The following is a 23,574-nucleotide window of genomic DNA, read 5'->3' on the forward strand; positions in this document are numbered from 1 at the left end:
GATGGTTCTTTTTGTACATTGCATATCAATGATTTCTAATGTGTTACAGGCCCTTCAAGCTCCAGCATGCCATGAGAATCTTGTAAAAGTGGGTGGCTACATCTTGGGAGAATTTGGAAATCTGATAGCAGGTGATCCAAGATCAAGGTAAAACATCTTCTAAAATACTGAATTGAAGTAGTAATGCTTTTTGTAAAGAATTTAATTCCTAGCATTCCTGAAGACTAGTTTAAAAATCATTCAGCTCTTGTTAATAATGTAATAATAAGGATTATCATATCTACAAAATCTGAACAATTTTTTTTCCTTCTTTTAAGTCCCCTCATCCAGTTCAACTTGCTACATTCCAAGTTTCATCTGTGTAGTGTTCCTACCCGAGCTCTGCTTCTGTCTACCTACATCAAGTTTGTGAACCTGTTTCCAGAAATCAAAACTACAATTCAAGATGTGCTGCGCAGTGACAGTCAGCTAAAGAATGCTGATGTTGAGCTGCAGCAGAGAGCTGTTGAGTATTTGAGACTCAGTACTATTGCTAGTACTGATATATTGGTACGTATAGAGGTTTGTTTTCTTTATTATGCAGTACTCTGTCAGCAAGTTAAACTCAACTAAACCTTACCTGATTGCTCAGAAATCTCAGGATTACAATATGGATGCTGGTTCTTTCAGTCTTCTTAATTCTGTTGTAGTCATCTTTAATTTAGAACTAAATTCCAAGTAGTTATTGCTGTAGTGGGACATATGACCATTAAGACACGTTAATCTGGAGCAGAGAAGCCAGGGAAAGCTGGCACAATAGAGGCTCCTCATCAAAAGGCTGGGGCTTTCTTTTGAGAGCTTGATGGTGGGCAGGAAAAGTGTAATTTTTTGTCTCTTGAAGTTCAGCGATTTAGCCTGGTGCTCTCAGGTCTGAGCAGGGGATGGCACATTTGGTTTTGACATCTAATAAGTGCTTAGGTCTGGGTAGAAACTATTCTCTGTGGTGTAAGTCTAGGTCTACTTGATTTAAGGACCCTTAAGTCTACTATGATCTAATTATTTAAATTTTCTTTTTTTAAATTTAATACCACTGTTTCAGAGAAGTGATACGCTCCTGTTTTCTTAACCAAGTGCTTTGGAAGGACTTCAGAAAGTTTTAAAGTATTTCTTCTTTCAAAAAAGTGATCAATCTCTCACTACAGTAAATTGCATAATAATTTTCTGTGCGGGTAACTACTTCTGCTTTTGCTTTATGCAGTCTATAAGGGTGTGTCTCTTCAAAGACTCAGAAGCTTGTTTGGTTTTTTCTCTGAAGTTTAACTAATACTTTTTTATTCTATGGTAAGGCTACAGTGTTGGAAGAAATGCCTCCCTTTCCAGAGAGGGAATCTTCCATTTTGGCTAAACTGAAGAAGAAGAAAGGCCCAGGCACAGTTACTGACCTGGAAGAGATCAAAAAGGAGAGGAGCTCTGATATGAATGGAAGTGCTGAACCTGCCTCTGTCAATGCCAGTGTTGTTGTGAGTTTAAAAGCTATTCTTTCACTAATTTAGATGGTGTGCAAGTGAGAAAAGACTGGTTTCATAAAGTGGCTTTTTGGGGATTTAAAACCTCCCATCTGAAAATTGAAGGCTGTGGGTGTTTGCTGTAAAGCAGGGGACGTACAGCTGCTTTCCCCTCGCTGCATGGTTGGATGCAGTTTTCCTTTGGAAATCTTCTGTAAGTGAGGATGAACTGTCTGCAGCCTAAAAAACTCCCTTTTATATTGTTATTTGAAAAATGTTGCTGTTACTTTTAGAGATGTGAATTTCCTTGTTAATGAACTTGCACTGAGGGTGGGTTTATTAAATTAACATATTTAAAAGGAGTTAACTTGAATTTCAGAGTATCAGCTGTTTTTTCTGCTTTGTCTAACATATTGTTTTGCATCTTGTTTTGGGCTATTGTTTTTAATAGAAGTGGACAACACTTACCTTCACTGGGATGTCCTTAAATCAGTATAAAGTTGTTACTTTTTATTTCACAGTACTATTTGAGTTCTGTTATGCTTGACAAGTCCGCATGATTTTTCCTTCTGAGCTGAAACTTCTCATTTTATTGTCAGTTAAAGCTGGTAGGATCAATTTTTCCCATAATGTAACATTTCTTTCTGGTTTTAATGCTAAGAATAACTTGTAATTAGATTTAAGATGCCATAGAAGATTACCTAGAGAAGGAAATACTGTAGCATGCTCCCTGCCCAGTTTGTTATAGCATAATAATTTACTTCTTAGTCACTGCAGTGTATAAGAGTAGCTACTCCAAGTGCAACACTTTTGACTGGACAGAAATCTCTTTCCAGCAGAAAAGTTGCAAAATTTTGTTTGAATGCCAGATTGAAGTGACCGGCAGTTAATACTGCATTGTGCTTTACGAGCTTCAATTAATGGGTCTCAGCCATGTAACAAACTGCACAGTGTTACCTTCACCAGTGGCTTTATCTCGTTTGGATTGCAAAAATGTTAAGAAATTTGAGGTCCAAACTTTTAGTTGGTCCTAGTGATTGACTACTTAGTCTTTTGCCAGTCTTTCATTATACCGTATGGAGTAAACGATAACTTGGAGTTGGCTTACAAAAACAAGATTTCAGATTCATCCAAATACATCTCATGACTCATCCTCAGATTATCTGGCATAGTGGAAGCTGCTAATGTCTAATACATGGCCATTTTGATTAACAGTCTGTGCTTTGTACTTGCATGTGACTTGGGCAGATATGTGCAGCCTCTGTTGCATGATTCTGTGTCCTGGCTGCTTGATTTGTTCTATTTGAGGAAAAAACACTTTAAACATTTAAATCTTGTCTCTTCCTCTAGTGTTTGCAGCTTGAACTGGCTACAGGCTCTGCTATTTTTGCTGGCTGGGTTTGCATTCTTTCTAAGATTTGCTAGGCTTCAGAAACCCAGGATTAAACTGATAGTCACTTTTAAAGATGCTGTGATGACCTGTGATTTAGCTTTGTGTAAAAGCCACTTGCTTTCTTGATGGATTCTTCAGGAAAGAAAAGCAACATGGGAATTTTGTTCCCTACAATACTTACTTTCCCTTGAAACTAATGGGAAAAGAGAAGGGGGGAAAAATTCTCATCTTTGTCATTTTTCTTCTGTAGAACCAGATATTAGACAGATGAATTTTGGTTTTGCTTTTATTTAACAGTTAGATGGACTAACTCTCTTCAAAGGAAAAAAAGAAAACCACACCTGTAAATGACCTTAAGCTGAAATTCAGCGTGGCAGCTGCTGCATTTGTGAACCTTAATCCATCCATTCAAACCTTGATTTGGGGTGGGGAGAGGCACTGTGCCACAGTGTAGTTGTTTATGCAAACGAGACAGCTGTGTTGTAGTTTTGTTGCAGTGTAACACCGGAGTGTCTTGTCTTCCTTAGTCTACTCCTTCTCCATCGGCGGATCTGCTGGGTCTGGGTGCTGCCCCTGTCACCAATTCAGCTCCCCCACCTTCCTCTAGTGGTAGCCTGCTCGTGGATGTATTTTCAGATTCAGCTTCTGCAGTTGCACCTCTTGCTCCTGGTTCTGATGACAACTTTGCGAGGTAATTAAGTCACCCTGAAAGGAATTTGAAGGAGAATTTGTCTGTTGAAACAGGAATGAAGGAAAAGCACACATAACTTTCGGTTTTGTTCCAGCATACTGAGTGCATTCCTGAGTGATAGTTTTGCAGCAAGAGAGATGATCTTGGACACTCTGCTGGATATGCTGTCTTTATTGAATATCTCTTCTAATGGAAAAACTGTGTCTGTACTATTCAGCCTGAGGATATTTGCCACACAGTAGTGTCTGGTTTTCATGCTGGTTTTGCTTCTTTGTTAAATTCAGCTGCTTGTGCATCTCCATACATCTTGAAGTGGGGGTTATCTGTCCTGATATGAATACATTTATTCTTATTTTCTCTTCATAAAGTATTCTTGTCTCTCCACTTACGGCAAGCTGCTACTGAAACAGTGAGATGGATTGTATCCAGGATACTGCTTCCCATATTTTAATGCTACACTTCAGTTGTTATACTGTCTGACAAAGGGGTGTGAAAAGGGGGATAAAGAACAAGTGGTTTTCTTTTTTTTTAAAGGGGATTTGATACTACAAATACATTAATAGGTGTAGTGTAGGTACAATGTGTTATTAACCCCATTATTATTAAAAGTCCCTGTGGCTACCCTCAAATGTTATTTAGCTAAATTTTTGGAAATGAATGGCATAAAATCACAGAATGTCTTTAAAGTCAGTTGTCTTACTGAGTAAGAACGTATTACTGTTGTCAAGGACCAAATTTTGAATGTTGGCACAACAAATTTTCAATGCATCTTAATATAAAAGACATAATTAGGGAAACTGATCTGCCTGGATCATTGGCACTTCCATCAAAATTTTATATCAGGCAATGCATTGTTACAGGTTTGCAGTGATTAATACTTGATCCTGTGTTTCTCCTGGAAGGTCAGAAGTGATACTTGATCATACAACACAAAACCAGGGCTTTATGAAGCTACACAAGCTTGTTCATGCCTTTTTTTTTTTTTTTTTTTTTGAGAGGGTACAAAGAGGAAGCAATGCTAGTAGTTTCATAAGCAAATGTTACATAAAAAGAGTTTTCTCTCTTTGCAGAAGAAAGTGTAGCAATGCCCAACTCCTTGGTCTGTCTGTAGATTATTAAATGCTTCTCTAATGATACTGAGAAGTTGCTTTTTACAGTTTCCTGCCTTTGCTTAGTGCTGTTGTCACTTTTGTTTCTAATCTGTTGCTTGGGTAAGTCATTCTCTGTGTGCCTGTGTGCTCTTGCCTATGCTTAATACTTGTGTGTTTTTAGGTACTGATTGTGCACCTGTAATTAGAAGGGTATCTAAGGTTGATGAGGCCTCTGCTTTTAAGTGCATCTTTGTAGTAGTCAATATGCAGCTTACCTTTTTCATTTTGAACTTAAACACTTTTGCTGTCACAGTTAAACACCTGAAAGGACTTGGTTCTGTAAGAGGTTTACATTTACTGAACACCTTCAGCTGTCTTCGTGAAGGATTGCTGTTTTCTAACAGTTGGGGTGGGATGGGGGAGAGAAGTGGGGGAAAACATTGCCTAATGCCTAAAACCTTTCTAGGGTACTGAGCTAGGGCAGCTAATCAATTTCTCGTGCATTAAGCTCAGCAGTGCCATTTTTGAGGAAGGAGGTAAAAGAAGTAACTAAGCTCTAAGCTGTCTTTACTAACTCCTGCTGTCTCTGTCGCTACTGCCTTTCTTCCTTTGTGCTGCCTGAACTAGCCCTGACCTGGCTTCATCTGAGGTAGTTTCTGAGGAACCAGCTGATACTGTGCATGATGCTGATGAGCTTTTTCACAAGTAAGCAATACTAAAACCTTGCAAGGCTGGGCAATTTCCAGAATATAGTTATAAAGAAAAACTATATTGTTCATTAACTTAATACCAGCAAGACTAGAGAAACATGTACTGTCAGACTTGTGACTAGAACACCTCTGTGGATTTTGTGACAGGCTCATGAATACACAGGTTAGAGTCTTCTTTACAAGTCAGTGCTGTCACACACTGCTCTAAAATGAGGCAATGCCAGTTGTATGCTAAGTTTTTGCAAATATTTGGAAATAAATAAAAAACAGAGTACTAGTCAAAAGTACTAATATTTGGGAGTGTGTTTTAAGTGCCTTGGATGCAAAAGGCAGATGTTTGCTGACCACCTCTTCTACTTTTAAGTGAAGGGTGATAGAAAGGACTGAGATCACTGGAGAATGGGCTTCCTCTCTCAAAATGGAAAATGTACATCTCTAGTTGGCTTAGGTGATACAGAAATGATAAATCAAGGAGGGTTTTTTCTTTCAGGTTTAAACAGTCAAAACTTCAAACTTTTCAATTCTGCACGAACCTAATGAGTTTCAGAAGTTCTCAAGACTAAAAAGAAATATCCTGTTGCCTGGTCCTTTATTAGACAGTGTGTGTGCATATAGCATATTGTGGTTTCCTTCATAGTTTCTCAGACAGCCTATCCAATAAAAATGTCAGTTCTTTTAGTGTCCTACAAGTGGTGGTTCTGGATGTAAAATTGTCTTCTAACTGCAGTTTTCTGCAAAGGCCTCTCTCACAGACTGATGCATTCTAGGTTAACCGCAATCTTCATCCTCTGTGTAAACCCTGAATTTTGTGGTTCTAAATATCGTTTAACATGGCTCAATTTAAAACAGGTTTTCCCTCTCTTCCCTTAGGTTTGTGTGTAAAAATAATGGAGTCTTATTTGAAAATCAGTTGCTACAAATTGGCTTGAAATCTGAATTTCGACAGAACCTGGGTAAGATCTGTAGTGCTGTGGTTGGCTGTCTGCATTATCAGTAACAATGCCAGCATGGTATTCCAGACAGGACTCACTTTTCAGCTACAGAAGAGGGAAATAGCATTATAGGCCTAAGCTGTTTTACACCTCCCAATGTTGTGCATCCCTGGCTTTTGTGTGGGCTCTTGCTTCCTTGAATTTTTTTTATTGTTTTAGTAGCTGATATGAAATAAGGGGTGTTAAGCTCCAGCATTACAGCTCATGCTGCCTGTTTGTATGGCTGGTGCAGCCAGGTTTATAAATTCTTCTCAAAATTTATATCTTGCAGTATGGTTTATTGTTATGATATGAAACACAATATATTTCAGATGAGATTGAATGCACAGGATACTGGAACCATCTAGGAAGGAGATGGAATTTGAACACAGGCTAGCAATAGAATTTCTTGGATCTCCCTTTCTGTAAAACTCTTGGTGGCATAGTAGCATCTTAACAAAATTCTCCAGCAATTGAAAGACTTCACTGATGATTTGACTGCCTGTGTGACAGCTACTGTAGGAGAAATCTAATGGCTTGGTTAAATTGCTGCATTTTGAACTGTGAATGTCTTGGTGAGATAAACCATTTAAACTGTATTTTGTTCTTAAAAATGGTTTTAAAGAAAGGTAGAAAGACAATGTGTTAGGGCACTGAAGTGTGAGTAGTTCAATGTGATTACATGACCTAAAAATTCTGATGTCTCGTTCTTTTCTTTCCAGGTCGTATGTTCATATTCTATGGTAATAAGACATCAACACAGTTCTTGAATTTTACTCCAACAGTAATCTGCTCAGATGACCTTCAGTCAAATATCCTTAAATATAATAGGAGTTGTCTGTTCTTATTAGATTTTTGTGTTTTATTGCTGCACAATATAATAAATCTGTTGGATCATGGCATCCTTGAACATGAAGAAATGAGAAACTTGCTGATAGCTCTCTGAAGTTCTCATAGGAAGATCAAGTCTTGAGCAGGGATGAAGGATTCTTTCCTTAACGTCCTGGTTATAAACACAAATTTTACTTTTGATATAACAAGAAATTAAGCTGAATAAGAAGGTACTGGAACTGTAGCTTTCACCACTGACATGAAGTAGCAGAAGTAGAAATGTGTCCTTTGAGTACTGCATTAGCAGATAAGCTAAAACTTGACATGGAGATGCATTACCAAGATGATGGTACTTAATTCATGGCTGGTCCCTAATGCTTGGTGTTGCAAATTTAGGATTTCTGGGAGATTGAGTAATCAGGCTTGTTTGACTCAAGGCATCTCTGTCATGTTCAAAATAGTCCTGTGGCTTTTATTGTGAAGTCTCTGTGCCTACACACCTTTTTAAGGGCATCTTTCTTTAGGAATATCCCATTAACTGAGAATTTTCAGAGTTATTGCTTGTGTATGTGTCAATATGAAAAACCCCACAAACTCTTTTCCTGTACAAAAAACTGAGCTTTAAATGTTCAGTAGCACACAGAGAATGAGTGGAAACATGATGTTAATTTCTCATAGAGTTTCTTGGAAGATTTGCATTTTTTATATTATCAGTTCACTGATCTGTTTCCTTAACAACTTTTCTACGCCTGAATCTTCAGACAAAACCTGTTGACCCCACAGTGGATGGAGGTGCACAGGTTCAGCAGGTTGTGAACATTGAATGTGTGTCAGACTTCATGGAAGCTCCAATCCTGAACATTCAGTTCAGGTAAAACAAAGGATTCAAATGTTAGTGAATTAATTGGATGAAAGATGTTAAATTTGGCATGGCCCTGTGACTGAAATGCAAAATATGGACACAAAAAGCTCTCTTAGGTAGACAACTTGAAAATTTGATCTAATTAAGCTTTAAGGTGCTAGGGAAAATCCACTTGGAACAATGTGGTTTAAAACCCCAGCCAAACCAAACAGTCAAGCAGCAGCCACCGATAAAATGTCTCCATGACTTCTGTCTCTGCTATCTATATAAAACAGCAGTCTTCCTGTTTGCTTAAGAAATCTTGACAGGAATATACGCAGTAACTTCTCCCTTCTGGAAACCAAGACCATTTCTGCAAATAACTTGGCCTGGAAGTGTATGCAGCCAGAAATAGACTCTTGTTCTGTCCACTCAACATCAGCTCAGCTTTATAAAATCCTGAGTTCTGGGCTGCATGCTGTTTTTCTAGTCTAAACTGGTTTTTATTGGTATGTTTTCCCAAGGATGTATTTTTGCCCCTTAGGGTGCTATCTAGAAGGATAAACCCATGCTAAAACTGAGAGAACCTTATCAGCAATTCTGCCAATTCATCTATTGCCATCTAAGGAGAGAAAATAAATTTATTTAACAGTGGATTGAAACTGTATATTAGAACTGTCATGTGCAGTTGATGGATTTTGATCATAAACAGTTCCTCAGTTGCTTGGTTGATTTCTGCTGAGGCTGCCACAAGCACTGTGGTTTTTCTCTTCCATCTGCAGGTACGGTGGAACATTTCAAAATCTTTCAGTAAAATTACCCATCACTCTGAATAAATTTTTCCAGCCAACAGAGATGTCTTCTCAAGACTTTTTTCAGCGTTGGAAGCAGCTGAGCAAGTAAGACTCTATACTTGGACCTCTTGCAGTGGGCAAGGGAGGAGAAAGATATATTGTGAATATAGCTGGTGCAGTACCTTATCCCATACTCAATCCTGTAAGCCACGAGCTCTCTCAGTAGAATTAGTTGCTATTGGAAATGCTGTTCATAATGTATTTGTCTTGCCTTCTCTTGCAGTCCCAAACAGGAAGTACAGAATATCTTTAAAGCAAAGCACCCGATGGATGCAGAGATCACGAAAGCAAAGGTGGGTGGTGGTGATATTTTTAGTTCATAGTGTACAGGGCAATGGCAGGTCATGTTTCAACCCCAGCTGGCACCTAGACACCACACAGTCATTTGCTGACTCTCCCCCAGTGGAATGGTACAGAGAAGAAAAAGTGAGAAAACGTGTAGGTTGAGGTAAAGAGAGTTCAGTAGGTAAAAGAAAAGCCATGCACACAGGCAAAGCAAAGAATTAATTCAATGCTTCCCATTGGCAGGGAGGTGTTTGGCCATCCCCAAGGCAGCAGGTCTCCATCAGGTTTAAGAGTTACTTGGGAAGGCAAAACAACACCACTCTGAACATCCTCCTTTCCTTTCTCAGCCTTACATGCTGTGCCAGGACATCTTACAGTATGGGATATCCCGTTGTTCAGCTGTCCTGGCTGTGTCTTGTCCCAGCTCCTTGTGCATCTCAGCTTCCTCACTCGTGGGCTGAGGAGCAGAAAAGACCTTGGCTCTGTGTAACCCCCACTCAGTGATAACTGAGACATCCCTCTGTTATCAACTCTTTTGAGCAGAAATCTAAAACACAGCCCCATACCACCTGCTAGGAAGAAAATTAACTCTATCCCAGCCCAAATTAGCAGATGGTATAAGCTAACTTTAGGCATTTTTGTTTATATGGCAGCTGTATCATCCAGTGAAAGTAAGTCCATGCTATGTGATAGGTCATGGCAGTGCTGAGTTGAATGGACAGCTTCTAGCTGTGGTTTGAATTGGATGCAGTCTTAAGTGGCAGCTGGAGACTTGAAGCTGTTTAAGAAAGCACCAATTCACTGCTTAAAACTGAACTGGAAGATAATTCAAGCCTTAATTTATACTCGAGGTACTGGTTGGAAAAGGAAGTGACTTTTTGGCTGTGTTAGGCAAAACAGAAGTGACTGTAACAGGAATGTGGAACAGGAACAGTGTACAGGAGTGTGTACAGGAGTGGCTGTATCAAAACTGGGGAGACTGATGTTAAATCTTAACTTGCTTCTCAGTTGCTTTCTAAAAGAGCCTTATTTACAGAATAGCTCATTTATCAGGGTCAGCCTTCAAAAATTTGTAGTAATGAAGTAGTCTTGAAGACTTAAAAATTAATTTCCTCCTTGTTTTGCTATTTGATGGTGACGATTTGAGTATACTTGGTATTTGTGTCTTCCTCTCCCCACATCTAAATCTTCTTGATTTCTTTCACAGATAATTGGATTTGGATCAGCCCTGCTTGAGGAGGTAGATCCCAATCCTGCTAACTTTGTTGGTGCTGGTATCATACACACAAAAACCACTCAGATTGGATGCTTGCTGCGCCTTGAACCCAACCTGCAGGCACAGGTATCTGTGTAACTGTCTCCAGTTTAGATAAAAGTTCTCATTTGAACTAAATACTTCTGTGTATCTGGAACTCCTTTAAGGTATTTAAAAGTCACTATTGCATTAGCTGCTTATGACTGCAGACTCCAACAAGAAATTAAATTGTAGCAGCTGATCCTGGTCCAGCTGGGTAAGCTGCTTCTTCAGAGCAATTCTCTTTTCCTCTTGGAAGAGATGGTTACAATATTCCAGACTGTCTTGTGTGCTTTGGACCACATTAAGTATGCTTCCTTTTGCTACTTTAAATGATTAAAAGAGTAATAGGCTAAAAGATGAAAGCATAAGCGAGTACAATATTAAGAGTATTTTTACTAAAGCTTTTTTGACAGAGGTGTTACCAAAATTAACTTATAATTAAAAATAGGTTTTGGGTGGTTGTGTCTTCTGCTCCCTGAAGAAGTGGTTGTACAGGGTCTTTAGACTTTTCCACAGCATTTGCTCCTCTTTAACAGATATTCTGGACAACACCTTTCTGTTAAAACCCAAAAATACTTGAGTAACAGTAATTCTCAGCAAGGGTTTGAAGATAGGGTTGGTTCAGCCAGTGGTTTGAAAAAGCTGTGATGCTCAGTGGCTTGCTGCCTCTGAGTGTTTTGAGATCTTTTTCCTAACAAAGTTTACAAAGCAAGTAAGAGGTAACTGTTAGTTTTCACTGTTGACTGTGCATTCCTTTAATGCCAAACTGTTTAAATAGTATTTTATGTTCTTTTTCAGATGTATAGGCTCACACTACGAACAAGTAAAGAAGCTGTATCTCAGAGATTATGTGAATTGCTGTCAGAACAGTTTTAATATTAACCATGTCAGTTTTGGTTTTTCCACTTATATCACTGTCATCATACTGCAAATAAATGTCTTGTACATCACTGTCTGAGTACTGCAATGTTAACCAATACCAGCTCCCTGCCTTAACAGGACTTGACCCTTGTTTGAAATTAAGACTATAAAATGTACAGTACAGGGAAGTGACTTTTTCATTAAAAATGGCTTTTCGTGTGTTACATAAAGGGTGGGAGGGCTGTCTTTTGCTCCTTTTTTTGCAGAGGTCAGGCTTTGAAACTTGTTGAAGGGAAATGGTTTTCATTGTGGCAATCAAGGATTTCAGCTGAAAATAGCTCAAAAACCTTCTGCTTCAGTACCTTTAAGAGATACTTCTTCTGCTCTGAGCTGAAAGAAGACAGCGTACTGCTGCTCAGGAAGGTTAATTCCCATGCTAATGTAGAGTCAAAACTTTGTAAAGTTGAACATTGCCACAAGTTGTCTACTGGATGGAAGGGCAGATTTGAAGATGTGTTTCAATCTGATTAAAGTGAACATTTATGTTGAGTCGCCAGTCTTTGAATTTGAAAAATGCCACAGGACCAGAGTCTTAAAGGTGTTAATCTTGTAATATTTTACATCCTAATGTTTTCTGATCTTTGGATTGAACACAAAAGCTATTCTTAATCCTCCTGCTTATCTCCATTCATGAGGTGAGCTTCTCTGGTAGGGGGTGAATGAGTAAATACTTGTTCGTTGTTTCTCAGTGAAGTTAAATATTCTGTTCTATGTTTTTTCTGTTTACCATCAGACTTGACAAGTAATAGTCCTAATGATGTGATACAATTAACTGCAGAAACTAGTGTTGTATAAAAGAAGTGGGAAGAAATGGGCCCTTGAAGGGCTGCAAGGCATGCAATCTTAGGTGAAAATGTAATTTTAACCAATATCTTTTCCCCAGCGTTCATTAATGTTCAGACTCAAGAGCTGAATAACTGATACCTAAGCAGTTTCCTTTCTGTCAGTGGTAAAAATGTCCAACATGGTATAGAAAACTTCTGCTGAAACTGAAAGTAGAAAACCCAGAAGTGTTCAGCTTTTCTAGAGGTTTTTACAGCCGAAGTCTTTGTACCTTGTTTCACATCAAACTCTTTGCAGCCTCGCTGCAGAAGTCAGTGGACAGAAACTTTGGCTCATGCTCCTCAAGCCTTGAGGTGCAACAGAAGCTGCTAAACCAAAGCAGGTGAGGTGGCCCACTTAGAAACCCTGGGCTGGTGTCAGCAAGAGCTACAGATCATGGTGAACAAAATGAGCTCCTGCTGACAGGAGAAGGGAACCTCAGGTCAAGATTTCCTCATGGTCACTGAAAGGAAGCCTGGGACTGCTGTCAGAACACATACAGGCAAACGTGCCCAGGAAAAGAAGGTGTTGAGTCACGGTGGTGACACTGAAAATACATTTAAATGGGGCTGCTGTCATGCTGCCCATGCTCAACAGGGGACAGGATTCTCCATGATTGAGTGTGCCTTGCTTTTTGTCTTCAGTGCTTTGAGCTTAAATGATGTAACTGGGAGATTATCACTTGGTTTGGCTGAAGGCTCCTGATCGTACTTGAGTAAAAGAGAAAAATGAGGAACAAAGGTTTGGCTGTGATATGTGGATTTTGGGGGATGTGTTTTGTTTTTCCAGAAATTGCTGGTAACTGGATATTATGGCTGAAAACTAGGCTAAAGGCCTGGTCTTTCTGCAAAAGTTCTCTGGAACAACTGGCCCCTTTAAGGCCTTTCACATTCTTCTTGCTTAAGACTCTTAAATCATAAATATTGTCATTGAAAATCTTGGTGAGTGGTTCCTGCAGTCAGGCTGGGCAGTTGGCAAATACTGATGGAATACCTTTTGTTTTGGCTTCACGATGTTCTGTGTCTCATTATTAGTCCTGTTATGTTAACCATGCTCTTGGCTACTCTGTTAAAATCTGATGTGCTGAACTAAAGGGAGTCTTAGCAAAGACAGAGGAGGTTCTCTTTTGTATTTTCCAAATCCTGTTGTATATCTGTCCCCCTGAAAAATGTTCTGTGCCCTCATTAAAGGACACCTTGAGACACTGCACTACTTTATTTCACTTTGCTTTGGTTCAAGCTGTGCTAAAATGTGCATTAAAGTGTGGGAAGGAGGGGGGGTAAGGGAAAGTGTCTTTTCAGTGGTGACTGTGTTAAGCTTATGACTGTTCACTCTTTGTATTCAGTGTCAGCTCAATGAAGCCATGAGCAGAAAAGTGAACAAATTAAAGACAAATACTTGATTTTATTTTTTTTGTGAATGATGGTTAACTTACCAGTGATGTATCCTGTCAAGCAGACAAAGTAATTTCTGCAGTAAACAGTGTTATTGTTTTTAAGTGCAGTATTTTCAGGCATTGACATGTGAAAATAACTGAATAGCAAAACAGGTAGCATATGTTCATTCTTGACCTACACTCCAGTATGTAACATTTATGGTGATTGTCTTATTTGTATAAAACAAAGTTCTGTCAAATTAAGTGGAGAATTTTCATATAGAAGACTATATATTAGACTATATTCATCAGAAGAACATATTAAGATTAAATAAATGATTAGACCAGTGATGAAACTGTCCTTTTTTTGTCTGGGGGCATGAAGGCGTAAAAAATATTCTCGTGGAATGGTTGTTGTGGAACACAATTGCTGTGATTCTTCTCTGAGAAACACTGGTGGGTTTATTCCCTGGAGTCCTACCTGGTCTATGGATTTCTGCTCCCCCAGTAAGTGAGTTTGATTTTGCTCTCGTTTGGTTACAAATTATAAATACTCTATTTTTAAAAAGCCCCAGGTGTAAAATCTTTCTCCCTAGAGTGTTTAACAGCAGTAAGTACATGAGCAGTGCTTCCTGCAGTAAACTGCTCTAATAGTGGGGTTCAGGCTAAGCAGCACACACCTGTATTGGATGCAGGGTTGATGGCACTGTAGAAGAAGAGTAATCTGAACTGCTAAATAACCTCATAAGCTTTGAATGTATGCTTCAGATTCTTTTCTTATATTTGCTGAAAGGGAAAAAAGGGCACTCTGAGCTTTTTCTGCAATCATACAGCTTTTTCTTAAATGACTTGCAACAAAGTAAAGTTTGTCTGGAGTCCCAGCAAGTAGAAATTGCTTGTGAGTGAACCACTTGTATTCTGTTAGATGTGTGTGGGCTGTGATTTCTTGCCGAGGAATGCCTTCAGCTTCATCCCAAAGCTGCTCCATGTGTGTGTTAGTTACCTTTTCTAGAAATGTCCCACCACACTAAGGGTGCTTGTGGAAACCTCACCATTCACCTTTGGGTCGTGTAGTACCTTGCTTTCCAACCCTGTCATCTGTGGATGATGACACACATGCTGTGTCCACTTTCAGAGGCAGGGAATAGGTCACGTGCTCTTCCACAGGGTCAAGTTGACTGTAGTGAACTTGATAGACTATTTTTCACTTTAAATATTTGGTCAAATAAGGAGAAAGAAGTTAGCAAATTCAATTCCTTCTACTTTATTTGAACATTAAATTTCTGATACTGCCCAGTGCATGGGCCAGGTTTTAGCCTCTGGTTGAATAAATCACCCTGAGCAAGGCCAGTTTCTTGTCTTCCCTCCTGCTCCCCACCTTCAGCCTGTTCTTTATTTCTGTGCCTGTTCTTTATTTCCTCCTGTGCACCCCACCCTGCTCCTGATCAGGAATAATTTATCTGGTGACTCCATTGGTAGTCCAGGCAGCTGCTCAGGCAGTGTGACAGCAAGCCTGTCCTGTGTAATCAGTACAAGAGAACCCAGCAATGAGCTGTGGAAGGATTAACTTGTGATCAGGGTTTAATTACAAAAAATGGTATCTGCAGCCATCAGGTCTGGCTAGTGTGTGCAACTGTCAAAGTCACAGACACAGCCACTAAATGCAATTATTTCTGTGGTGAGCCTTCTTCCAGGGTTATCTGGGTCTTGGCATGGCAGTTTGAATTGCTTCTTAAGAAGTTCAAGTGGCCTACAGCAGCCACATGTCGTGATGACCATCATCTTCTCAACATCCAGCCTGTGTGGAAGGGAGGGATAATCAGTTGGCATTTGTTTACAGCATTTTAGGCTCACAGCCTTTCAAGTGAACTTCTTTCAATGAACTTCTTTCTTTCCTATGGTGAGATGTTTAGAGGAAAAAGCACAGCCCTCAGTTGAATGCTTCTGTCACCTGCAGGACTACAAATAATGTGGGAAATGATTCCATTTTAAGTTCTCATGAGGCAGAAACTCTGGTGTACTCAGCTGCTGCCTTCCATTTTAGAACAGGATGAACTTGATGATCCTTGTGGGTCCTTTCCAGCTCAGGCTAGTCTGTGATTCTATGATCTCATAATCTGTTAGGCCTCAGGCCTCTCTGGAAAACTAATAGAATTTGATTCCCCTGGTCTCTTTTTGGCCTTTTGAATATTTGTAAAGTACCTAGGGATTAAATTTGTTAAAGCTGTGCACTGGACTACTTAAGAGTTTACAGAAGGTCTCTTTTGCAGATGCTGAATTGTGTGTGTTCCTTTTGCAGTTCACAGAGCAAGGAAAACCCCTTTCTCCCACTGCACAGTTAGTGCTGGAATCTGAGCTGGTGGCTGTATGATGCCAGTTCTGGGTTTGAGGTGAGCTAATAAGGTAGAAGACTTGCACTTAATTGCTGAATTCACAGGTAGGTGAAATGAGAGCTTGAATAGGCAGGTAAGGATTTGAGTCTGTCCTTATAGTACTGCAGTTCTCAGGCTGTAGATTCCTGACCATGTTCAGCCTCCTGCTGGCCTTGGTTCTGCCTTTCTCTTTGTCAGTGGGAAACTGTATCGATAACAGGCCAGAACTCAGGTATGGGGAAAAGAGAGTTAAGGGGAAAAATTCTTTTTTGAAAATCCTCTTTTGAAGCTGAGAAAAGTTTTCTTGGTTTCAGTTAAAACTGGGTTTTAACACAACTTTCTTAGCAATTGAGACAAACCTTAACTCTAAAAGTCTTCCTTCAGGTTTCACAGCCCTTTTGTCAACTCAGCATACAAGGTCAGTCGCTCAGTTTTCAAAATGCTGGGGGATGCTTGAATGTGCTTTGAAGGGGACAAATTTTAGCATAAGGATTAATTTAAACTAGTTCCTGAATTAGTTCTGCAAAAGCAGAACCCTTCATTGTTTTCCATTCTTGAACATTGTATTGGCTTGGATTGTTGGGAATGTAACTTCTTCCCCCCCAGTAACTGAACTCTAATACTGCTGCACTGTTTACTTGTACTGAAGCCTTGGTTTCCTGTCAAATTCTCCTAATGGGGAGCAGAACTGCACAGGCTCAGATAGTGCCCTTGTAATTATAAAATATACCTGAATTACACTACTAGGAGCATGTTATGACACAACTGAAGTGGCATTAGTTACCTTAGATGAAATTTCTTATTTTACTATCTTAGCTATTTGAAATAGGTATTTATAGTCTAAACCACTTTTTCAGTCTTTAAAAAAAACAAACAAAACAAAACCCCCAACCATCAAAAACAACAAAATAGCCCTCCAAACCTGGAGTATTGAGGTTGTGACATATATGACAGACATATGTCTGTCTTTTTTTTAAAAGCAAAACAACAAAAACTTAAGGAAGTGAGATGACCTTCCTTGATTAGATGTAAATCCCTGTGTAATTAATGACCTTATTGTTGCTATTAACCAGTTTATACAGCAGCACTGTACATTGCTGGGTGGATGCTAACCACATTTTCCTCCCTGAATTATAAAGGCACAGTTGTTCATGAATTTCCCTACTTAGAGATGGCCAAATAAGGAAAACAACTTTAGTACTGTACAGCCTCAGTTATCCTTACTTTGTTGAAGAGGAACATGATCCTTCACAACGGCTCAAAGTGACATTTGTGGAACAGCCTTTGTAAGTTATTTCTTCTTCATATTCAACTTCTCTACAATGCTCTGTCAAATGTAAAAAGAAATAATTTCTGCTATAATTCATCTTGGTCTTCTTGAGTGACCTTTGTTAGATGCCCAAAGCCTCCATATTTGGTTTCCTGGAAAACCATTCTTATTGCATGAGATAATTAACAAGTCACAAGTGAGTTACACAGCAAGAGAAGGTTTTAAACTGGGCATTAAAGTTGCAGGAGAGGCTTACCCTGGAGGACAGCAAAAGAAAAGAATAAATTTTAAGAAAACAGAAGTTGTTGGAATTACAAATAAGCAAAAAAATCCAGTTAAGAATATAGTACACATTCAGTCCAGTATGGAAAAACTAATCCTATGCTGAGAACACAAAGATGCAAAGAGAACAACCAGTTTGCTCATTCTGGTAGAATTATTTCTGGTTCACAGACTTTACTTATTTGAAAATTGCTTAATTTACTCATTTTAAGGATATATTTATAGGTAGCCAGAAGTTCACAACTTGCCTTGCTAGGGAGAATGTGTAATGCTACATGTTAGGTAACAAGTGTATGTGTCAGTGTTGTATTTTCCCTGTCTTGAAGCACCACACCAAGCACTTTATGAAGCAGAGAGCTGACTGAAAACACAAGTTTTGCAAGGAGTTCAAAGATAGTGTTTGAAGTTTATATTAAGGAGACAAAAATGTTGAAAACTGTGAAGGCCATTCATACACTGCTCACACCTGATTCTGCACAATAATCTTTTAAGCACAGTTAGGTCCTCTGCTGAGAGAAAGGTTATAGATTATTGAACATTATTGCAGGGGAGGCTCAGTTAATGCTGTAGTATGACTTTGGGATTTTTTTAAATGGGAAAATAAGATTACTACTACCTGGGCAGTAGACTAAGATGCTGTATCTATATGCCCAAGTGTGTGAGAGCTAACGGGAAGGCTGCAGGGTAATGAGGGGATAGCCTGTTCCAATAACAAGTTTCTTACACTGTTTTTTAAGATGTCAAAGTTATGTGGCTCTCCTGAAGTGCATCCTGTAAGACTCTTTAACTCACACTTCTTAATGTTTAAAATATTGAATAGCAGGGAACCTGTATGAAATCCAAGACATCAGACAATAGCTTTAGAAAAGTAACTGCAGAAAGGACAAAAATGATGAGCCAATGGATACAAACATGATCATAGCCAAAGGGTACATAAAGAAAATTCATACGCTCATCCAAAAAAAGGCATTCAAAGCAAATCCGTGATGGAGGAAATGAGATGGAGATACATTACCGTGCGGCACTGTTGATGGCACAACAGAGGACAGGGATGTTGAAAGTCCAGAGGTGAGAGGAGGAGATGATGTCGTGCGGGCAGTGGTCAGTGTTGTTGTTCGCAGGGAACTCTGTTCAACTGACTCTGTAGAAGCCGTTGTGATAACATGGGGAGCAAAGGTAATAGTTGTAGACAAAACAGTTGGGATCAACGCTGGCCTAGACTGGGCAGAGATACTGGTAGGGACAGCGAATGAAGATGTTTTGCCGTGTGGAGTCGATGTGGTGTTTTGGAAGTAAGGATGTGTCGTGCTCTCAGTAGACCTAAATGTGGAAGTAGTCAGAGATGTAGGCACGGATGTTGTACTGACGGTTGAGGCCAAAGCAGAAGAGAATGGAGACGTGGCAGTGGATGGCAGCCGGGTGCTGAGCGGGCTGCTGGGGGCAGGCAGAGAGCTGGGATTTGGAGAGGTTTCCAGAGGCACTTCTGTGGAGACAGAGGTCCTGAAGGTGCTGCTGATGGAGGAGGTGGCTGTGGTCTGGTGCATGGTCACAGGTGGCCCAATGTGTGGCACAGTTGACTGTTCATGGGTGAAGGCTGCCAGGAGGAAGGCACAGGTAAAATTGAGAATGCCCACCTGGACACTTCTCTCCCCTTGCTCAGACATGATGGGACAATCAAAAAAGCAAAGCAGGAACACATGCACATATCCAGAGAGAGACATATTTCAGAAATGAAGAAATTAAAAACCAAATGAGGATCCACCTGTGGAGATGCAAAGGCAGTCACTCACCACATTGCACCACTTGCCAATATCCAGTCTCCAAGCAATGGCTGCCTGGCAGTAACTGCCCTACTTGCCCAGTGTAGAGCTCAGCATGATATTCTGTGGCATGCAGTGTCTGCTTGGACTCTGGTTTGCGCCAGCTATGCAGGCTGTGTCCCTGATGGACTCCTGACCACCCCATGCCCACTCCCTGGCTGGCAGAAGGACAAACAGAGGAGGCCCAGGGGTGGAGCTGGCACTCCTGATCAATCACCAAAGCACTTGTGTGCCATCAACACCAGCTGGGACTCACATCTAAAATGCAGTACCAGGAAACCTGCTGGGAACAATAATGAGCTCTGTCCCAAGCAGAGCCAGTGCACAAGCCCAGGAATACAAAGGAAAACCAATCTGGTCAATTGCAAAGTGATAGAGGGATGAGCAGCCACACAAATGCAGAACTGGGACGTGGTTTTTGAAAGAAACAGTGAAGGTAGGGAGGATCCGTCGAGTGACAGAAAAAATGAGAGCTGGAAAGAGCAAGGAGGAAAAAGATGGCTAGGAAAGAGCCTTACTGGGCTGTGAGGAGCTGACCCATGTTGAGGACATAGTTGAGGAGGGAGAAGAAGCAGGTGATGGCAGCAGGCTGGTTTTGGCCGTGGTGGGAGCAGAGGACTCTGTGACTGGAGACTCCTTTGCAGCACTGGCTGTTGTTGGGGAAGAAGCCCTGGGCCTCAGGGTTGTAGGTGTGGGCCTGGGGCTGGTGCTGGGAGCTGCTGTGGAGGAGGCTGTGGAAGTGGTGGCAGTGGATGGCAGCCGGGTGCTGAGCGGGCTGCTGGGGGCAGGTGGAGAGCTGGGATGTGGAGAGGCTGTTTCCAGAGGGGCTTCTGTGCTGCTTGGTGGGCTGGCTCCTGTGGAGACAGAGGTCCTGGAGGTGCTGCTGATGGAGGTGGTGGCTGTGATCTTCTCTGTGGTCACAGGCGGCCCGATGTGTGGCACAGTTGGCCGTCCAAGAGTGAAGGCTACCAGGAGGAAAACAGGTCAATTGCGCATTATGACAAGAGTAGCAAATGGAGGTGCTCAGAGGACTCAGATTGTGGATAGAATTTAAAATGGAATGCCAATGCTGTCGTGAGTGTTTCTGGGAAAAAAGGAACACTGAGATTGGGAGTCTTCTCCACAAGCCACTGTCTGGCTTCTGTCCTCAAAAGGGAGGAAATGGATACAGTAGCTTCCAACAGGCAAGTTCCTAGTATTTGTTCTTAGAAGAGCACCCTGTCTGGATATGCATGTGTCCCTTCAAAGAAAAGGGAGAGCTTAATTATAGTCCCCTCTGAGATTGGCAGGGCGGGCTACATGGCAGAAACCAGTTCCCCAGAGCCATAACAAAGTAATGCCATAGTACTGCTCCAATGCAGAAATAAAGGGAGTGTAGAGTAAAAATTAAAACAGGTATGCAGGGAACCTGTGTGGCTGGAAGGGATGAGTACAAAGGGAAGAGCAGCAGGAAGCACCGGGATGGATAGGAGGGAGCCTCACCAGGCTGTGCGGAGCTGAGCCATGTTGAGGACCCAGTTGAGGAGGGAGAAGAAGCAGGCGATGGCAGCAGGCTGGTTTTGGCTGTGGTGGGAGCAGAGGACTCTGTGACTGGAGACTCCTTTGCAGCACTGGCTGTTGTTGGGGAAGAAGCCCTGGGCCTCAGGGTTGTAGGTGTGGGCCTGGGGCTGGTGCTGGGAGCTGCTGTGGAGGAGGCTGTGGAAGTGGTGGCAGTGGATGGCAGCCGGGTGCTGAGCGGGCTGCTGGGGGCAGGTAGAGAGCTGGGATTTGGAGAGGTTTCCAGAGGGGCTTCTGTGCTGCTTGGTGGGCTGGCTCCTGTGGAGACAGAGGTCCTGGAGGTGCTGCTGATGGAGGTGGTGGCTGTGATTTTCTCTGTGGTCACAGGCGGCCCGATGTGTGGCACAGTTGACTGTTTGTGGGTGAAGGCTGCTGGAAGTAAAGGAGAGAGCTTTTGAGGATGAGGGCAGCAAAATTTGAAGCGGAGGTGCACAGAGGCCTCATATTCAGGATACGAAAAAAAACAGCAGGGCTGTGCTGCACTGAGTATTCCCTGGGAAAAATGGAGCACTGAGATTGCGGGCCCTGTCTACAAGCTGTCTGGTTTCTTTCTTAAAAAGTGAGGAAATAGATAGAGTACCTTCTAACAGGCAACATCCCACTACCAATTCCTGGGAGAACACTCTGTGTGAATATGCATTTGCCCCTTCAGGGAATAGGGAGAGTTTAAGGCCAGTTCCCTCTGAGACTGGCAGTTCAGGCTCCATGGGAGAGACCAGTGTCCCAGAGCCCTAAGTAAGTAAGGCCATACCAGTGTTCCAATGCAGAAACACAGGGGATCAAGAGCAAAAACAAAAACAAGTCTGCAAGCAGCTTGTGTCTGGACAGAAAGAATCAAAAATGGAATGCAGGCAGGAGCCTACCAGGCTGTGCGGAGCTGAACCATGTTGAGGATACAGTTGAGGAGGGAGAAGAAACAGGCGATGGCAGCAGGCTGGTTTTGGCCGTGGTGGGAGCAGAGGACTCTGTGACTGGAGACTCCTTTGCAGCACTGGCTGTTGTTGGGGAAGAAGCCCTGGGCCTCAGGGTTGTAGGTGTGGGCCTGGGGCTGGTGCCGGGAGCTGCTGTGGAGGAGGCTGTGGAAGTGGTGGCAGTGGATGGCAGCCGGGTGCTGAGCGGGCTGCTGGGGGCAGGTGGAGAGCTGGGATGTGGAGAGGCTGTTTCCAGAGGGGCTTCTGTGCTGCTTGGTGGGCTGGCTCCTGTGGAGACAGAGGTCCTGGAGGTGCTGCTGATGGAGGTGGTGGCTGTGATCTTCTCTGTGGTCACAGGCGGCCCGATGTGTGGCACAGTTGACTGTTTGTGGGTGAAGGCTGCCAGGAGGGAAGCACAGGTCAGTTGTGGATGAGGACATAATGAGAAGACAAATGTGGTTACTGTAGCTCCAGACTGCGAGCACCAACATCAACAATTACAACATGCTGCACTGAGCATTTATCAGATAGAGGGAGGTGGGACCAAGGGCTCTGCCTTATAGCTGCCCTCTTTTTTTTCTCATAAAAACGCAGGAAAATGACATGCTGCTTTCCAACAGGCATGATGCCTCTTCCTCCTTCTGGAAGCGGAGCCTGTGTGGATGTGCACGTCTCCCAAGGAATAGGAGCACATTAAAGTTTGCCCACTTCAGAACTGACATGGTGGCCAGTGTGGGAGTGACCAGAGCCCCAGGGCAGTACCAAATGACAACCATATCACGCTGCTGATTCAAAAAGAATTTGGAATGGAGAGCAAATTTAAAGAAAATATGCAAGTGGTCTGCACTCATGGAAATGAAAAAGAGAAAAGGGAGAGCATGCAGAAGCAGAAGGACACTTAAGAGAGAACCTTACCAGGCTGTGTGGAGCTGAGCCATGTTGAGGACACAGTTGAGGAGGGAGAAGAAGCAGGTGATGGCAGCAGGCTGGTTTTGGCTGTGGTGGGAGCAGAGGACTCTGTGACTGGAGACTCCTTTGCAGCACTGGCTGTTGTTGGGGAAGAAGCCCTGGGCCTCAGGGTTGTAGGTGTGGGCCTGGGGCTGGTGCTGGGAGCTGCTGTGGAGGAGGCTGTGGAAGTGGTGACAGTGGATGGCAGCCGGGTGCTGAGCGGGCTGCTGGGGGCAGGTGGAGAGCTGGGATGTGGAGAGGCTGTTTCCAGAGGCACTTCTGTGGAGAGAGAGGTTCTGGAGGTGCTGCTGATGGAGGTGGCAGCTGTGATCTTCTCTGTGGTCACAGGTGTCACAGCATGTGGCATGGTCAACACTTTATGGGTGAAGGCTGCCCGGAAGAAAGCAGAGGTCAGTTGAGGATGAGGACATGAAACAAAAGTAATGCGTATATTCAGTAGCCTTAGATTGCTGTTAAGAAAAACAGCAATGCTGTGCTGCACTTATTCCTGAGAAAAAGGCAACACTTTTACTGTGGGTGCTGTCTACAAGCTGCTGGCTAGGTTCTTTCAAAAAAAGGGAGGAAGTGGATACAGTAGCTTCCAACAGGCAAGGTTCAACTACATCTTCCTGAAGAGGACCCTGTGTGAATATGCATGTCACTGTCCCTTCAAGGAATTGGCAGAGCTTAAGGAGAGTCCCGTCTGAGATGGGCAAGGCAGGCTACATGGCAGAAACCAGTGCTCCAGAGCCCTTACAAAGTAATGCCATACTACTGTTCCAATGCAGAAAGAAGGGGATGTAGAGCAAAAACTAAAACAACTCTGCAAGGAACCTCTGTAGTGGGAA

The 23,574-nt window shown here is 42.1% G+C and overlaps 2 protein-coding genes across 5 annotated transcripts in view; one reads left to right on the forward strand and one right to left on the reverse strand.

Moving 5' to 3' along the window:
• The window catches only part of AP2A2 (adaptor related protein complex 2 subunit alpha 2), a 44,929-nt gene extending 31,021 nt beyond the window's left edge, over positions 1 to 13,908 (forward strand). For 2 of the 4 annotated variants that reach the window (XM_005491589.4, XM_005491590.4), the window contains exons 12-23: positions 50 to 147; positions 318 to 549; positions 1,326 to 1,499; positions 3,405 to 3,568; positions 5,287 to 5,364; positions 6,240 to 6,322; positions 7,063 to 7,152; positions 7,919 to 8,042; positions 8,795 to 8,911; positions 9,090 to 9,159; positions 10,359 to 10,493; positions 11,247 to 13,908. In XM_005491589.4, coding sequence (XP_005491646.1) covers positions 50 to 147; positions 318 to 549; positions 1,326 to 1,499; positions 3,405 to 3,568; positions 5,287 to 5,364; positions 6,240 to 6,322; positions 7,063 to 7,152; positions 7,919 to 8,042; positions 8,795 to 8,911; positions 9,090 to 9,159; positions 10,359 to 10,493; positions 11,247 to 11,324 — 1,443 coding nt within the window. In that variant the 3' untranslated portion in view covers positions 11,325 to 13,908. The remainder of the gene's footprint in view (positions 1 to 49; positions 148 to 317; positions 550 to 1,325; positions 1,500 to 3,404; positions 3,569 to 5,286; positions 5,365 to 6,239; positions 6,323 to 7,062; positions 7,153 to 7,918; positions 8,043 to 8,794; positions 8,912 to 9,089; positions 9,160 to 10,358; positions 10,494 to 11,246) is intronic. The other 2 variants (XM_005491591.4, XM_005491592.4) reach the window with 1 other exon arrangement.
• A 1,004-nt stretch (positions 13,909 to 14,912) lies between these two features.
• Positions 14,913 to 23,111, reverse strand: LOC141729372 (uncharacterized). The gene is made up of 5 exons (XM_074543284.1): positions 22,694 to 23,111; positions 19,829 to 22,177; positions 18,506 to 19,084; positions 17,163 to 17,265; positions 14,913 to 15,364 (listed from the first exon to the last, which is right to left on the reverse strand). The coding sequence occupies exons 2-5, from the start codon at positions 19,860 to 19,862 to the stop codon at positions 15,187 to 15,189; spliced, it is 894 nt and encodes a 297-aa protein (XP_074399385.1). The 5' UTR covers positions 19,863 to 22,177; positions 22,694 to 23,111; the 3' UTR covers positions 14,913 to 15,186.
• Between the last annotated feature and the right edge of the window lie 463 nt (positions 23,112 to 23,574).

The sequence above is a fragment of the Zonotrichia albicollis genome, chromosome 6, assembly GCF_047830755.1.
Source record: "Zonotrichia albicollis isolate bZonAlb1 chromosome 6, bZonAlb1.hap1, whole genome shotgun sequence".
Classification (NCBI taxonomy): domain Eukaryota; kingdom Metazoa; phylum Chordata; class Aves; order Passeriformes; family Passerellidae; genus Zonotrichia; species Zonotrichia albicollis.

Excerpts from the sequence above, each read along its gene's own strand:
- LOC141729372 (XM_074543284.1), bottom strand. The coding sequence starts at position 19,862 with ATGTCCTCAACATGGGTCAGCTCCTCACAGCCCA. Across the intron at positions 19,085-19,828 it reads GGTCAGCTCCTCACAGCCCA|CCTTCACCCATGAACAGTCA; the intron begins GTAAGGCTCTTT and ends TCCTCCTGGCAG. Across the intron at positions 15,365-17,162 it reads TCATGTTCCTCTTCAACAAA|GCTGGATGTTGAGAAGATGA; the intron begins GTAAGGATAACT and ends CCTTCCACACAG.